The sequence below is a fragment of the Terrapene carolina genome, unplaced genomic scaffold (genome assembly GCF_002925995.2).
Source record: "Terrapene carolina triunguis isolate 2854851 unplaced genomic scaffold, T_m_triunguis-2.0 Scaffold751, whole genome shotgun sequence".
Classification (NCBI taxonomy): domain Eukaryota; kingdom Metazoa; phylum Chordata; order Testudines; family Emydidae; genus Terrapene; species Terrapene triunguis.
The window spans coordinates 786,572-802,067 of NW_020665102.1; the positions used below are offsets into that span (position 1 = coordinate 786,572).

The 15,496-nt window shown below is 61.5% G+C and overlaps 1 protein-coding gene across 5 annotated transcripts in view; it reads left to right on the top strand.

Annotated features, from left to right (window-relative positions):
• The window catches only part of CHD3 (chromodomain helicase DNA binding protein 3), a 60,936-nt gene that overhangs the window by 25,983 nt on the left and 19,457 nt on the right, over positions 1–15,496 (top strand). For 4 of the 5 annotated variants that reach the window (XM_026660360.2, XM_026660361.2, XM_026660363.2 and 1 more), the window contains exons 5-23: positions 493–731; positions 1,365–1,495; positions 2,187–2,334; positions 3,134–3,196; positions 4,672–4,847; positions 5,482–5,715; positions 6,282–6,485; positions 6,700–6,911; positions 7,419–7,550; positions 7,927–8,026; positions 9,931–10,122; positions 10,554–10,754; positions 11,137–11,274; positions 11,737–11,858; positions 12,405–12,578; positions 13,056–13,197; positions 13,809–13,940; positions 14,279–14,396; positions 14,882–15,006. In XM_026660360.2, the coding sequence (XP_026516145.1) occupies positions 493–731; positions 1,365–1,495; positions 2,187–2,334; positions 3,134–3,196; positions 4,672–4,847; positions 5,482–5,715; positions 6,282–6,485; positions 6,700–6,911; positions 7,419–7,550; positions 7,927–8,026; positions 9,931–10,122; positions 10,554–10,754; positions 11,137–11,274; positions 11,737–11,858; positions 12,405–12,578; positions 13,056–13,197; positions 13,809–13,940; positions 14,279–14,396; positions 14,882–15,006 (2,983 nt within the window). The remainder of the gene's footprint in view (positions 1–492; positions 732–1,364; positions 1,496–2,186; positions 2,335–3,133; positions 3,197–4,671; positions 4,848–5,481; positions 5,716–6,281; positions 6,486–6,699; positions 6,912–7,418; positions 7,551–7,926; positions 8,027–9,930; positions 10,123–10,553; positions 10,755–11,136; positions 11,275–11,736; positions 11,859–12,404; positions 12,579–13,055; positions 13,198–13,808; positions 13,941–14,278; positions 14,397–14,881; positions 15,007–15,496) is intronic. The other variant, XM_026660362.2, reaches the window with a different exon arrangement.

The following is a 15,496-nucleotide window of genomic DNA, read 5'->3' on the forward strand; positions in this document are numbered from 1 at the left end:
AGAATGGGTCAGGAAGAGGCGAGGTGGGGGCAGGAAGAGGCGGAGAGGGGGCAGAGCGGGGTCGGGAAGAGGCGAGGTGGGGGCAAGAAGAGGTGGAAAGGGGGCAGAATGGGGTGGGAAGAGGCGGGGCAGGGGCAGGAAGAGGCGGGGCGGGGGCAGGAAGGGGGAGGGGAGGGGCGGGAAGAGGCGGGGCGAGGGCGGGAAGAGGTGGAGAGGGTGCAGAATGGGGTGGGGCGAGGGCGGGAAGAGGCGGGGCGTGGGCAGGAAGGGGGAGGGGCGGGGTGGGGGCAGGGCCTGGGGCGGAGCAGGGCTTGAGCACACCCGGGAACTCTTGGCACGGCAGCGGGGTGACCCATGCTGCTGCTCGTCGCAGGGAGCCTGCAGGGGGTGGGGGGCGCTCAGATCTGGGGGGCGGGAAGGGGGGACTCTGCTCCCAAAGGCCCGGCCGGCGCCACGCTCACCCTCCCCCCTGTTTTGTCTCGTGCCGCGCAGGCCTCTCATTGCCAAAAAGAACCCCAAGATCCCCATGTCCAAGATGATGACCATCCTGGGCGCCAAGTGGCGGGAGTTCAGCGCCAACAACCCCTTCAAGGGCTCGGCAGCGGCTGTGGCGGCGGCGGCAGCGGCGGCGGCAGCTGCCGTGGCCGAGCAGGTGTCGGCCGCCGTCTCGGCCGTGGCTACCGAGCCGCAGCCCGCTCCCATCCGCAAAGCCAAAACCAAAGAAGGGAAAGGTGAGTCGCCCGGGTTCCCGTCCCGCTTGTCTCCTGTGGGGTGAGGGAGGGGGTTGGACTACATCTCCCATGATGCGCCAGGGACTATGACGATGCACTGCTTCTCCTCCCCCGAGACCATGGGGGAGCATTATGGGGGATGTAGTCCCACCAGGGACCCCGGACCACAGAGGGGAAGGGGCGCATGAAGCACCCACCACTACAATATCCACGATGCTTCCTGCCTGGGTATGCCCATGATGCATCCCTTCTCCAAGACCACGGTGCATCATGGGATATGTAGTCTGACCAGGAATATTGGCCTATAGAAGACAATAGCTGCATGGGGCACCTGCAACTACAATTCCCATGATGCATCAGGGCCGGGAGAGGAAAGGCCCTGTGTCTCATTCTCCTCCCCATCCACCTGGACTCCTGGGTTCTCTCCCCAGCTCTGGGAGGGGAGTGGGGGCTGGTGGGTTGGGGCGGCTGGGAGCCCGGACTCCTGGGTTCTACCCCCAGCTGCTTGCGTTGTGACCTAGGGCTGGTCCCTTCCCCGTGCCTCAGTTTCCCCTTCTGGGACAGGAGGCCGGCCATGCCTGTCCAGGAGGTGGATTTGGAGCCTTTGATCCATCTCGCTTTCTTTGACAAAAGGGCCGGGTCACAAAAGGCGGAGCAAGAGCCCTCGCGTGCCGGAGATGAAGAGGAAGATGAAGGGGAAGAGGATGGCTCCCCTGAAGATCAAGCTGGGCATGATCGGGGGGAAGCGGAAGAAGAGCAGCTCTGTAAGCCACGCCCCTGGGGGCCGTGGGCGCGGGGGGAGCCAGGGGTGGGGGCTGGGTGGTCAGGAGGGAGGTCACGCCGGGTCCCCAACTCTCACGAGGTCTCCCCGGCTCGCATCCACGCTTCAAAATAACCGGGCTGGGACTCGGGGCACCCGACCGACCCATGCCCCAGCAGGGTCCTACATCCCAAGTCCCGAGAGAAGCCCACTCGCCTTTGGTGCTTCCTGCCGTCACACCTCCGTCACAACCCGCTGCCCTGCCCTCCCAGGTTTCGGTAACCCCTGGGGGAAACTGAGGCACGCAGGCGCAGCCTTCGGACTCGACGTTAAGAGCATTCCCAGGCGAGCGCTGACCCAGGAGGCCGGGAAAAGCCTCCATGGTGCGAAGAACCGCGGGCCGCAGTGCCCGAGTATTTGCAGTAATGGGTCCCGACAGGCGGGCTTTTTATCCCCGGCCTCGGGGCGCCGGGTAGGGCACGGCCTGTCCCAGCTGGGTCTCGTGTGCGACCGCGGGGACCCCGCTAATCCGTGGCCCAGGTCTCTTCGGTCCCACCGATGCCCCTTCTGTGCCAGGTCTGGGGGGAGGTTCGATGACCCCACGTGACCTGCCATCCGTCCCCGTTTCCCCTCCCCCCCCCGTTTGTGCCTCTGGCCAAGCCCCTCCTAACGAGGGCCGCTCTGGTTATGTACAGCATGTGTTTCAGAGCGACGAGGTGGGCGAGATGGAGGAGGAGTCTGACATCGACAACTCCAGCGTCCACAGCTCCTCAGTGCGCTCCGACAGCTCAGGGCGGGTCAAGAAACTCAAGCGGGGCCGGCCCGGCCGGAAAAGGAAGAAGGGTGAGCTGGGCGGGAGGAGCTTTCCGGGCAGGGGCGGGGCTTCTGGGGGTGGGAGGGGCTTTTGTAATGGGGCGGGGCTTCTCAGGATGGGAGGAGCTTTTACCAAGGGGGCAGAGCAGATATGTCCATTGGAATGACAGTCCGTGGGCCGAAATTGATTGAGAGACGCTCCAGCTGTCGCCAGCTTGCAGCAGAGGGGCTTGTAGTGTACCAGAGAGGGCTAGATGGGCCCAGGGGTCAGAGCCGGCGTGCCAGAGGGTGAGCCGGGGTACTGGGCTAGATGGGCCCAGGGGTAAGAACTGGTGTGCCAGGGGGCGAGCCGGGAGACCGGGCTAGATGGGCACAGGGGTCAGAGCCTGCGTGCCAGAGGGCGTGCCAGGAGACCGGGCTAGATGGTCTGACTCGGGCCAGCAGTCCCTAAGATGTAGCTCGCCCCGGCTTGTGCAAAAAGGCCCCAGTAGCTTACAACTGTGACTCAGTGCGATATGCGTAGTATTCAAATACTTGACGTGCATCAGTCCAGGACCCCAAGGTAGACAAGCTGGGATGTCGGCCATTCACTTCCATGCTTCAGGGCATGAGCTGTCTGAAGGGGTCAGGTAGCATCTTCCAGCACTCCTTAAAATGGAAAGGCCCCATGTCTCATTCCGTGCCTCCCTGTGCCAGGAAATTCCTGCCCTGGGGCCAGATGGGAGCCAGCGCCCCCTAGAGGGGACAGGCCCCTGCCCCATTCCCCGCCCCCCTGAGCAAGCCTGTGGGTACGACAGTGATGCAAACTCTGACCGTTATTGTATTACAGCGATCTCTGCAATCCCAATCCAGGATCGGGGGCCCGTGGTGCTGGGCGCTGCGCAGACGCATGGTGAGAGGCTGCCCCCCACCCGGACGAGCTGTTCCAAGGCTGGGGAGGGATCGTGGTATCTCGTCTGACCTCCTGGGGGACACTTCCCTGAAGGAATTCGAGTGGTTGAACCAGAGCGTCTCTAGTTCCTATAATAACAGACTTGAACTCCTATCTAGCGCTTTCCAACAGCAGATCTCAAAGTGCTTTCCACAGGAGATTGGTGTCGTTATGTCCATTTAGAGAAAGGGAAACTGAGGCATGAGGCAGCAAATTGCCCAGTGCCAAGCTGGGAACAGAACCCAGTTCTCCTGTGTCCCAGTTCAGTGGGTTTCTAGCTTGTTTTGGTAAATTTCACACTTCAAATTGGGGTTTTTTTATCGATTATTATTTTTTTTTTAGTTAAGTAGCCTGTAGAGAAGCCCTGAATAGATAGAGGCTAAGTGGGGAAACTGAGGCACAGAGGAAGTGGCTTAACGCAGCTGGGCAGGGATAAAGCGCAGGACTCCCATGTCCTCCATCGAGCCAGACTTCCTCTGCTCCTAGTACGGACAATGCGGGAATCTTTCGATAAATTGTTTCTTCATCATCGGAAAATGCCGATTTGTGAAATCTGAAAGCATTCAGAACAGGTCGGGCTTGGGGGATTTTTCCGACTCAACCAAAATCCCAAGGCAGAGGGGAGGGGTTCGAAACGGTCGAAATGAAAAGTTCCAGTCGGAAACAACTCTTTGTTCAGAAATCTGAACTAATTAGGCTGCGAGGGGAAAAGAGCTCGCGATTGAAACGAGCAGTTATGAGATTCTCCAAATGAATCATTTTGATCGTCCCAAAACGGGAAAAAAATTCTGATTGTTCCGTTCTCGATTGGTTTTTTGAGAGGTCATGTTTTCGACCCGATTCAAGGCAGGGGAAAAAAACCGTGAACTCTCAAAAATATTCATGGGGACAGGAGAAATCTTGAAATTGTGGTTTCCGTTCTTTGGTTCGAAATGCCGTTTTGTTTAGAATTCGACTGGGAAAAGGTTGAAGTTGGGAATATTTTCAACATTGAAACTAGTCAAAATCATGAATGTTTTTGAAAGGGAAGTGAATTAGATCCCAAAAGGTGGAAATCAGCCACTTTTCAAGCTGATTGGACTGAAAAAGATGAACATTTTCCGCTGGAAGAACGGTCAGAATCGCAAACGCTTTTGAAACATGAGCTAATTGGACTACAAACAAAGTTTGGAAACGGTCCAAATTGAAACCAAAATTTTAGAAAGTCGCCAAACAGATTGTTTCGATTGACCCGACTTGAGGAAAAGAGAAAGTTTCGTCAGCCCGCCGCGAGCGGTGAACTTCTGAGCTTTTCGGCCTGGCCCGAGACGGGATGGCTGGGTGGGGATCCTGACCTCGCGGGGATGGGAAATCCGTTTCCTGGCCTGCGGGAACGGCGTGTCCCGGGAGGTCTGGGCGCCGCCTTCTGCAGCATCTGCTTTTGCGTCCCCTCCCAGTGCCGGGCGAGGAGGAGGTTGACGGCTATGAGACGGACCACCAGGACTACTGCGAAGTGTGCCAACAGGGCGGCGAGATCATCCTCTGCGACACCTGCCCCAGGGCCTACCACCTGGTGTGTCTGGACCCCGAACTCGACAAGGCGCCCGAGGGCAAATGGAGTTGTCCCCACTGCGTAAGCTGCCCCTGTTCCTTCCTGGCCGCCCCCCTCGCTCCCCGCCCCCCTGCCCACCTAGGTACCATCCCTGTGCCCCGTAGACCCCCCCCGCCGCCTTTCCCAGGAGTGCCTGGTGCATTTTGGGTGCTACTGAGAAATCAGTGCCCTTGGAGGCCTGGCACGTGTGATCCGGGCGACCCTGGTGCTGGCGGCTGCTGAAAAGCCGACCGGCCTGACTCGGTTTCCCTGGGCAAGCTGCTCGAATTTGGAGAGAAGAGAGTCCGGCTTTCTCTGAGAGAGGCTATTGATCTCTGCCTGGGCGTGCGTCCCGCTGGGTGCCTGGGTCCACGCCTGGCGTCGGGTCCCTGCCTGGGCGTGCGTCCCGCTGGGCGCCTGGGTCCACGCCTGGCGTCGGGTCCCTGCCTGGGCTTGCATCCCGCTGGGTGCCTGGGCCCACGCCTGGCGTCGGGTCCCTGCCTGGGCGTGCGTCCCGCTGGGTGCCTGGGCCCACGCCTGGCGTCGGGTCCCTGCCTGGGCGTGCGTCCCGCTGGGCGCCTGGGCCCACGCCTGGGCGTACGTCTCGCTGGGCGCCTGCGTGTGGCTCGCGCTCTCGGCCTCGCCTGTCTCACCCACTACCTCGCTCCCCCCGCAGGAGAAGGAGGGGGTGCAGTGGGAAGCTAAGGAGGAAGACGAGGAGTACGAGGAAGAGCTGGAGGAGGAAGGCGAGAAGGAGGAGGAGGACGACCACATGGAGTACTGCCGGGTCTGCAAGGACGGCGGGGAGCTGCTGTGCTGTGACGCCTGCATCTCCTCCTACCACATCCACTGCCTCAACCCGCCGCTGCCTGAGATCCCCAACGGCGAATGGCTCTGCCCTCGCTGCACGGTAGGGGCCCCCCACTCCGCTCCCCGCGCCGGGGGAGACCCAGGCCCCCTCCCACTGGCCTCCCGGGGCTGAGCACCGAGGGAAAAGCGCCACGGGGAGATCTCTGCATTGTAAAGCGGCTCCGGGGCCTTTTTGTCCCACAGGATCCCAGAGAGACTGGGAGTTCGTGGACGTGGGGAGAGCTGGAAAAATGGAGCAGAGATGCAGCCACCTCTGGGGCGGGGCGGCTGGTTACCCAGGGACCCCTTGCCCGGCGCTGAGATGCAGCCACCTCTGGGGCGGGGCGGCTGGTTACCCAGGGACCCCTCGCCTGGCGCTGAGATGCGGCCACCTCTGGGGTGGGGCATATCAGCTGTTCTGAGGCAGGATGACCAAACCTAACAGGGCCTTTTTAGGACAGGAAGTGGAGTCCTGCCCAGAGTGCAAGGGAGCAGCAGACTCTGCGGGGATCAGGGGGAGCTGGCGCTGAATCCGAGCGGGACCCGGTGCCCGGGTGGGCGTCGGGGGGGGGGGGGGGGGGGGGGGGGAGTGCGGTGGGCCTGACTCTCCCTCTGTCCCCTCCGCAGTGCCCCGTGCTGAAGGGCCGGGTCCAGAAGATCCTGCACTGGCGCTGGGGGGAGCCGCCCCCACCCGTGCTAGTGCCCCGGCTGCCCGACGCCGCCCCGGATGAGCCCTCACCCAAGGCGCTGCAGGGGCGCTCGGAGCGGGAGTTCTTCGTCAAGTGGGTTGGCCAGTCATACTGGCACTGCTCCTGGGCCAAGGAGCTGCAGGTAGCTCTCCGGGGGGGGCTGGGGGGCGCATGGGGGTATATGGTGGCGCGGGGTGGGGTGGGGAGCGCATGGGGGGGTGTGAGGGCGCGGGGTGGGCTGGGGGGTGTTGGGGTGCATGGGGCTCTGTGCAGAGCCCGGCAAAGCCCCAGTAGCCGCCCCCGGGCTTGGCCGGCCGAGCGCCTCACCCCCTTTCCTCTCCCCGCCCGGCACCCAGCTGGAGATCTTCCACCTGGTGATGTACCGCAACTACCAGCGCAAGAACGACATGGACGAGCCGCCCCCGCTGGATTATGGCTCCGGCGAGGACGACGGCAAGAGCGAGAAGCGGAAGAGCAAAGACCCGCTCTACGCCCAGATGGAGGAACGCTTCTACCGCTACGGCATCAAGCCCGAGTGGATGGCCATTCACCGGATCATCAACCACAGGTGGGCCGGGGCGAGGCCCTGGGTGTGCCCCCATCTGCCCCCCGCGCTGCCCTGGGTGTCCCTGTCTGCCCCCCCGGGGCCTTGGGTGCCCCCCGTCTGCCCCCCGCCTGCCCCCTGCGCTGCCCTGGGTGTGCCCCTGTCTGCTCCCGCGCTGCCCTGGGGCCCTGGGTGTCCCCGTCTGCCCCCTGCGCTGCTCCAGGTGTCCCCGTCTGCCCCCTGCGCTGCCCTGGGGCCCTGGGTGTCTCTCCCTCTCCCCCTGCTCCACCCTCAGTGACCCCTGGGTGGCCCCGCGGAGAGCTGGGGACCCTCATTTCTGTCCCCAAAGTCCCCGGCACCACACTGGGCATCGGGCGGGGGTGGGGGGCCGTCAGCTGATTGCCCAGAGCCACGCAGCCCGTTCCAGCCGCCGGCCCCCATCTCCCTCCGGCACATCCCACCCCCGTCCCTCACCAGCTCCCTCTGGCACATCCCACCGCCCCATCCCTCACCGGCTCCCTCCCCGGGCAGCATCGACAAGAAGGGGAACTACCACTACCTGGTGAAGTGGCGCGACCTGCCCTACGACCAGTCCACGTGGGAGGAGGACGAGATGGCCATCCCCGACTTCGACTTCCACAAGCACGCCTACTGGAGACACAGGTACCCACTGGGGGGAGCCGGGGAGGGAATCCCTGGCCCCGAGGATGGGGGGTCGGCAACCGGCTAGCCCCGGCTTTGGCCTTGAAACGAAGCGAAGGTTTTTCTAACCGCCGGTGGAGCCAAGCTCGGGAGCTGCGGGGGGCAAAAAAAACCGAACTGGTTTCTCGATCCATTTACGGAGGAGACGGGGCGAGGGGACTGGGGGCATTCTTCAGTGTGGGGCGCGGCTTGCCTGCCGGCATCCTCTGCCCCACGGCTCGCCGATTCCCTGCCATGGCGGGGGGCTTCCGGGGCCCCCCGCGCTCTGTCCCGTTCGCCGCCGGTTACCTCTGCACCGGAGCCGGGTCGGTTCCTAACTCGTCTCTCACCCGCCCAGGGAGCTGATCATGGGCGAGGACCCGGCCCAGCCCCGCAGGTACAAGAAGAAGAAGAAGGAGATGCCGTCGGAGGGCCCCCCGAACTCCCCCACCAACGATGTGAGTGTGTGTGTGTGTGTGTGTGTGTGTGTGTGTGTGTGCCCCACGCTGCGCCCCCGTGGTTTCCAGGAGGGGGATGCCGGATGGTGGAGGCACCCGGGAGCTAGGGTAACAGGGGGTGCTCCTCCGGTGGAGAACTGAATGGGGCTCGGTGATAGGAGTGTGTGGGGGGGGGGGCGGTGGGTCACTGACTCTATATGTGTGTGTGTGTAGGTTTATGTGTGGGACGGTGGGTCACTGACTGTGTGTGTGTGTGTGTGTGTGTCTGGATGGTTGGTACGACTCCGTGTGTGCAGGGTGGATTTGATTTAAATCAAATCTAGTTAAATCCTGATTTAAATCACTAGTCAGGAAGACTCGATTTAATCATGGTTTTCTACACAAAAGTGCATTCTTGTGGGTTGTTATAACCTCAATACATATTCTTCACACCTCAGAGCTAGCTGTCGCTTTCGTTTGTAGAAGGTCCACACAATACATTTTTAAACAGTGATTTATTCTGAAAACTTTCCAGCCGAGTTTTACAGCTATATCAGAAAATGAATGATTGATGGCTTGGTTATTTCGTTTACCAAAGATAATTGAAGCAGATATTTCTGAAGTCATTGGGAGGTGAACTATCTCCAATTCAACTACACCTCTACCCTGATATAACGCTGTCCTCGGGAGCCAAAAAATCTCACCGCGTTACAGGTGAAACCGCGTTATATCGAACTTGCTTTGATCTGCCGGAGCGCGCAGCCCTGCCCCCCCCTCCCCCCTCCGGAGCGCTGCTTTGCCACGTTATATCTGAATTCGTGTTATATCGGGTCGCGTTATATCGGGGTAGAGGTGAATCTCCAATTCATTAATATTCGGAGGATTTTCTTGCCAGGCTGTATTAGGAGGAGAACATCACCAGACAGACATTTAAATTGTTTTATTTAACTAAAACAACAACGTTAAGTATTCTGGATTTTTTTCTTCAATGGCAAACATAATATTTTAACAAAAAAGCATATGTCCCTCGCTTATCACATTTACCTCCAGACGTCTTCTCCTTGGCCATGTCTATTCCGCCCCCAACAATCTTCTCGTCATTGAACTTTTTGAAATGTTTCACTTTTAGAGAGAGGTCAGGGATTGACTCTGTGGCCACAAATGTGCGGAGGGACAATAGGGTTGAGGTCTCTTATTTCGCACATCGATATATTAGTTATTTATTTTAAAACATTTTTGCTGCTAACAAGCGTGTTACCTCCGGAGACACAAATCCACAGTTGGAGACCTGCAAAACTAAGCATCTCTGATGGTATCTTCTAGACTGAGCACTGAGTCCCATTGGGGAGATCGAAAGATTAACCGAAATAATCGATACAGAAGCCTGTGGAACCCCATCAAATTGGGTCCCTAATCCATGACCTATTAGAACTCACTCACAAAACTTTTCTTAAATGTTACCTGAATATATTGTCTTACACTATAGAATTCGAATTTATAATCCCTATTCCATGATGAGCTATAATGTATCTTAATTAAAACGACCTTTAGATAAAATGCTTTTTGAGGGAAAAAATTTAAATAAAAAGAATCTTTTTTTTTTTTTTGACTTTTTAAAAAAGAATCATTGATTTTTATCCACCCTGCGTGTGTGTGTGTGTAGGTTTGTGGGTCACTGACTTTTTTTTTGTGTGTGTGTGTGTGTGTGTATAGGTTTGTGGGTGGGACGGTGGGTCACTGACTTTGTGTGTGTGTGTAGGTTTGTGTGTGGGATGGTGTGTGGGATGGTTTCGGTGTGTATGGGGGGTGCTTTGGAGCGTCATGAGTGCGTGACCTGTGGGGCGGGCCCACCCTGTCGCACGTGTGTTTGTTCCTGCCGTGATCCCTTGTGCCTCCCATCACCGGCTCCCTTTCTCGCCCTGCAGCCCACGGTGAAGTACGAGACCCAGCCACGGTTCATCACCTCCACAGGTGGGACCCTGCACATGTACCAGCTGGAGGGGCTCAACTGGCTGCGCTTCTCCTGGGCCCAGGGCACCGACACCATCCTGGCCGACGAGATGGGCCTCGGCAAGACCATCCAGACCATTGTCTTCCTCTACTCCCTTTACAAGGAGGTAACATCGCCTGGGGAAACAGCCAGAGAGCCGGTCGCCCCGCCCCAGAGGTGGCCGCATCTCCGCGCTGGCCAAGGGCCCCCCGTGTAACCAACCGCCCCGCCCCAGAGGTGGCCGAATCTCAGTGCCGGGCGAGGGGTCCCTGGGTAACCAGCCGCCCCGCCCCAGAGGTGGCTGCATCTCAGCGCCGGGCGAGGGGTCCCTGGATAACCAGCCGCCCAGCCCCAGAGGTGGCTGCATCTCCGCTCCGGGCGAGGGGTCCCTGGGTAACCAGCCGCCCCGCCCCAGAGGTGGCCGCATCTCAGCGCCAGGCGAAGGGTCCCTGGATAACTGTCCGCCCCGCCCCAGAGGTGGTCGCATCTCCGGTTCCCTGGATAACCACCCGCTCTTTTCTCTGCCCCCTAACCTGCCGGGTGTCTCTCTCTGCCCAGGGTCACACCAAAGGCCCCTTCCTGGTCAGCGCCCCACTCTCCACCATCATCAACTGGGAGCGGGAGTTCCAGATGTGGGCGCCCAAGTTCTACGTGGTGACGTACACGGGCGACAAGGACAGCCGCTCCATCATCCGTGAGAACGAGTTCTCCTTCGAGGACAACGCCATGAAGGGCGGGAAGAAGGCTTTCAAGATGAAGGCGAGAGACACACCCCCTCCCCCCGAGCCACGTGTGCCTGGTTATTCTCATTGGGCAGGGGAGCCAGGACGCCTGGGTTCTCTCCCCGGCAGGGGGAGGGGAGTGGGGTCTAGTGGTTATAGCAGTGGGGGGCTGGGAGATCGGACTCCTGGGTTCTCTTGTCAGCTCCCGTCACCTGCCTGGCTCACGGTGCTAGGGGCTTGCAGGGCGCTGAGTCCGGGTAGGGGAGGCGCAGGGGCTGGGGATCGCTGAGGGGGCTGCCCACTGGCCCATGGCTCGGGGTCTCCGGCTCATTAGCTGCCAGGCGCCCGGTAGGGCCCGTCCCCAGCGGGGGTCCCGGCTGCTGCTCCATCCACTCACCTGGCCCGGCCTTTCCCTGCAGAGGGAAGCTCAGGTGAAGTTCCACGTGCTGCTCACGTCCTACGAGCTGGTCACCATCGACCAGGCGGCGCTGGGCTCCATCCGCTGGGCCTGCCTGGTGGTGGACGAGGCTCATCGGCTGAAGAACAACCAGTCCAAGGTACGGGCACGGGGTGGGGAGTGGGGGCTGGGGGGTTAGAGCAGGCGGGGCTGGGAGCCAGGACTCTTGGGTTCTCTCCCCGGCTCTGGGAGGGGAGTGTGGGCTGGGGGGTTAGAGCAGGGGGGGCTGGGAGCCAGGACTCCTGGGTTCTCTCCCCGGCTCTGGGAGGGGAGTGGGGGCTGGTGGGTTAGACCGGGGGGGCTGGGAGCCAGGACTCCTGGGTTCTCTCTCTGGCTCTGGGAAGGGAGTGGGGGCTGGTGGGTTAGAGCAGGGGGGCTGGGAGCCAGGACTCCTGGGTTCTCCCCCTGCCTCTGGGAGTGGAGTGGGGTCTGGCCGCTTCAGCTGTTTCTCTGCTGGGTTGCCGAGCTCTCTGAGCTCCCTGCAGAGGATCCTCGGGCTGCCCCCCTGTTGTCTGGGGGGGCTGCAAGCCCCTGACCCCCCCCCCCCCCGCTCCCCTCCCAGTTCTTCAGGGTGCTGAACGGTTACAAGATCGACCACAAGCTGTTGCTGACGGGGACGCCGCTACAGAACAACCTGGAGGAGCTTTTCCACCTGCTCAACTTCCTCACGCCGGAGCGCTTCAAGTACGTCAGCCCCCCCCCCCCCCCCCCCCCCCACGAGACCCCCGCCCCCTGGGGTCCCCAAGGGAGCCGGGACATGTCCTCGCCCTGGGAATTACACTCCACCCCCCTTCCTGGCACATGGCCCCACCTCAAAGAGACAGCCGTCCCCCGATTCGCCTCCACCCCGCCTGGGCATCACCCCACACTGGTTGGCTTGATTTTGGGGAGGGGGCGTGGGAAAGTCACGCCCCATGACCCCTAGGAGTATGGGACCTCTCACCCACGGTGGCACAGCAAAGTTCGGTGGCGTGCTCTGCTAGGGATTGGAGACCCCAGGCCTCTTGGGTCCAATTCCCCTAGTGAAGCAGGATAGGGCCGGGAACACCAGGGGGAGTGGGGCTGCGGGCTGGCGGGGCTCAGCGGGGTGCAGGGCAGGGGGCGCTCTCCTCCCGTTAAGGGGTCTGTGCTGCATGCCGGGGCATTGGCCCGGGCCCGGCGAGGGAGGCTGCCAGCGCTGCCGGGCCAGGGGGCCCAGGCTAACCCGGCCCCGTCCGCCTGTCCCCACAGTAACCTGGAGGGCTTCCTGGAGGAGTTTGCCGACATCTCCAAGGAAGACCAGATCAAGAAGCTGCACGACCTGCTGGGCCCTCACATGCTCCGGCGCCTCAAGGCCGACGTCTTCAAGAACATGCCGGCCAAGACGGAGCTGATCGTGCGTGTGGAGCTGAGCCCCATGCAGAAGTATGGCCTGTCGGTGGGGGGGGGGGGGGGGGGGGGGGGGGGGCACACACACCCCCGGGGAGGACAGACCAGCTAAAGGGCCAGTGCCCCAAGCCGGTGCTAGAGGGCGCTGTGGGGCAGGGAGCGGGGCCGGGGGCTCAGTGGGGGACATAGGAGATAGGGTCATAGGATGTAGTATGGATGGGATCGGAGAGCCGTTCCCTGCCTGGCACTGTGTGAGTGTGTCGGGGAACGTGATGAGAGCAGGGGGTCGAGCTGGGAGCCAGGACTCCTGGGTTCTCTCCCCAGCTCTTGGAGGGGAGTGGGGGCTGGTGGTTAGAGCAGGGGGGACTGGGAGCCAGGACTCCTGGGTTCTCTCCCCAGATCAGAGCTGGGTCTAGGGGTTAGAGCTGGGGGCTGGGCGTCAGGGTCCCTGGGGAGCAGGGTCTGGGATGGTGGCAGGGCCCAGCCTCACCCTCCCTCCCTCTACCCACTCAGGAAATACTACAAATACATCCTGACCCGCAACTTCGAGGCCCTCAACTCCCGGGGGGGCGGAAACCAGGTCTCCCTGCTCAACATCATGATGGACCTCAAGAAGTGCTGCAACCATCCCTACCTCTTCCCCGTGGCTGCGATGGTACGTCCCGCCTGTCCCCGGGGGAGGGGAGGAGTCTGGGGAGACCCCGGTGTACCCCGGAGGGTGTGGGCGCATTGGTACGTCCCGCCTGTCAAAGTGGTATGGGGGGTGGTGTCAGGCAGACCATGGTTCATCCCAAAAGGGCGGGGCTTGGCCCCAGGAGGCGGAGTCAGCAGAGCTGGGTGGAGCTTTATATGTAGATTAGGCCCCCTGGACACATTCTATGACTTCCCATTGATTTCGGTCCGGAGAGAATCCGTTTAAAGCAATGTATCGACATGGGAACTTTGTTTTTTTGAAAACGTTCGAACGATTTTACCACGTCTCGATTCCGAGCATTGGTTGAACCCCGGGAAAATTAGCGAGCGCGGCCTGGGGGGGCGGGAAACAGTGAATTTTATTTAAAAACCGACGAGGTGGGGGATGGAATCCAGGGTTTTTTTGGGGGGCCGTTTCATTGTGGCTGAGGATTTGGCGCCGGGGGTGGGCCGATCTCCGTCCCATTACCACCCCAAAGGTCTCCCCTGAGCGGCGCCAGGGATCGGCCCCGCCTGGGGCAGGACGGGCGGGTGGGCTTCGGAGCCGAACGGCTGCCGTCTTTGCCTCGCCAGGAATCCCCCAAGCTGCCCAGCGGTGCCTACGAGGGCGGGGCCCTCATCAAATCCTCCGGCAAGCTGATGCTACTCCAGAAGATGCTGCGGAAGCTGAAGGAGCAGGGGCACCGGGTGCTAATCTTCTCACAGGTGAGGGACCAGCCTGGGTCTGCGGGTACGTCACAGCCTCGGGTGGGTGACACGTACGTTGTGTCTTTCCTCCCATGCCCGAATGCCCAGGCGTCGCAGGGTGTGAACCCAGGCGTCCTGGGGAGTTCCGGCCCCGGGCAATTCCATCCTGCCCGCTGAATCCCCTCCCAGACGGATACAGCAACCTCTTTCGCGTCCCGTCTGAAACTCCTACACGGCCATGGGTGGTTAAACAGGGGCTGCGGCCACCCCAGAGATGGCTGCATCTCCATGACAGGCGAGGGAGCAACGTTTTTGGAGCCCAGTGTTGACCACCCTGATCTCCCCTGGCCACTCAGATGACGAAAATGCTGGACCTGCTGGAGGATTTCCTGGACTACGAAGGCTACAAGTACGAGCGGATCGACGGTGGGATCACTGGGACGTTGCGGCAAGAGGCCATCGACAGATTCAATGGTACGATTCCTCCTGCCCACCTCCCCAGACCGAGATCGGGGGCCCCGTCACGCCGGGGCACTGCCCAGACCCCCCCAGACCGAGATCGGGGGCCCCGTCACGCCGGGGCACTGCCCAGACCCCCCCAGACCGAGATCGGGGGCCCCGTCACGCCAGGCGCTGCCCACACCCCCCGCAGATCGAGATCGGGGCCCCGTAACGCCGGGCGCTGCCCAGGGAGGTGGTGCAGAGGGACAGTGTCGTCACGAGCTGACGCCTCCAGCCTTGGCCCTGTGAGGCTTGTGTTAGCAGCTGCGGGCGGTTTGGTTCGTTAGTGTCCCGCTCTCGTCAGGGAGGAGATTCCACCCCGGCCCCCATTTCCCCAGTCCCATGGTGCCCAGGGTCTTGGTCCCAGACAGCGAGAGCTTTGATTGGGGGGGGGGTGTTCTTGCCCATGCGGGAGGCCAGGATTTCCCCCGTGTGACCCGTGCGATCTCTCCCCCCAGCTCCCGGCGCTCAGCAGTTCTGCTTCCTGCTCTCCACCCGGGCGGGAGGCTTGGGCATCAACCTGGCCACCGCCGACACGGTGGTGATCTTCGATTCAGACTGGAACCCCCACAACGACATCCAGGTGAGTCCCCTGCGGGGGCAGGAGAGGATCCCCCTTTCCCAGGCTGGCTGCCACGGAGAACCGGGCCCGGGGGACCCTTCCCGAGCCCCAGGTTGCATCTCTGGCTGCAGGGTAGCTCGGTGACCACCCATGAAGCCTCTGCTCCTTACCCCGGTCAGGGGTCTGGCCCGTCTCTGAGGTCCTGCCATGAAGGGGAAGCTGGGAAGAAGTCAGCTGGCCAGAGAGATGCCCCTGGGGCGGGGTGGTTGGGTAGATAGAGTCGTAGGGGACTCAGGGAGGTGGACTCAGGCAGAGAGCTGCCCTGGAGGACGGGGTAGGTAGATCTTTTCCTCTGAGATGGGCTGGGTGGATGTGGGTCACGGGGAGGGAGGGAGGGATGGAAGGGACAGACCGGCGTCCCTGGGCACGTGGATGGCTGGGTGGAGGGGGAGGCAGGCGGGTGGGTCGGGTGGACAGAGGGAGGCGGGTGGATGGTCAGGCGGACGGGGAG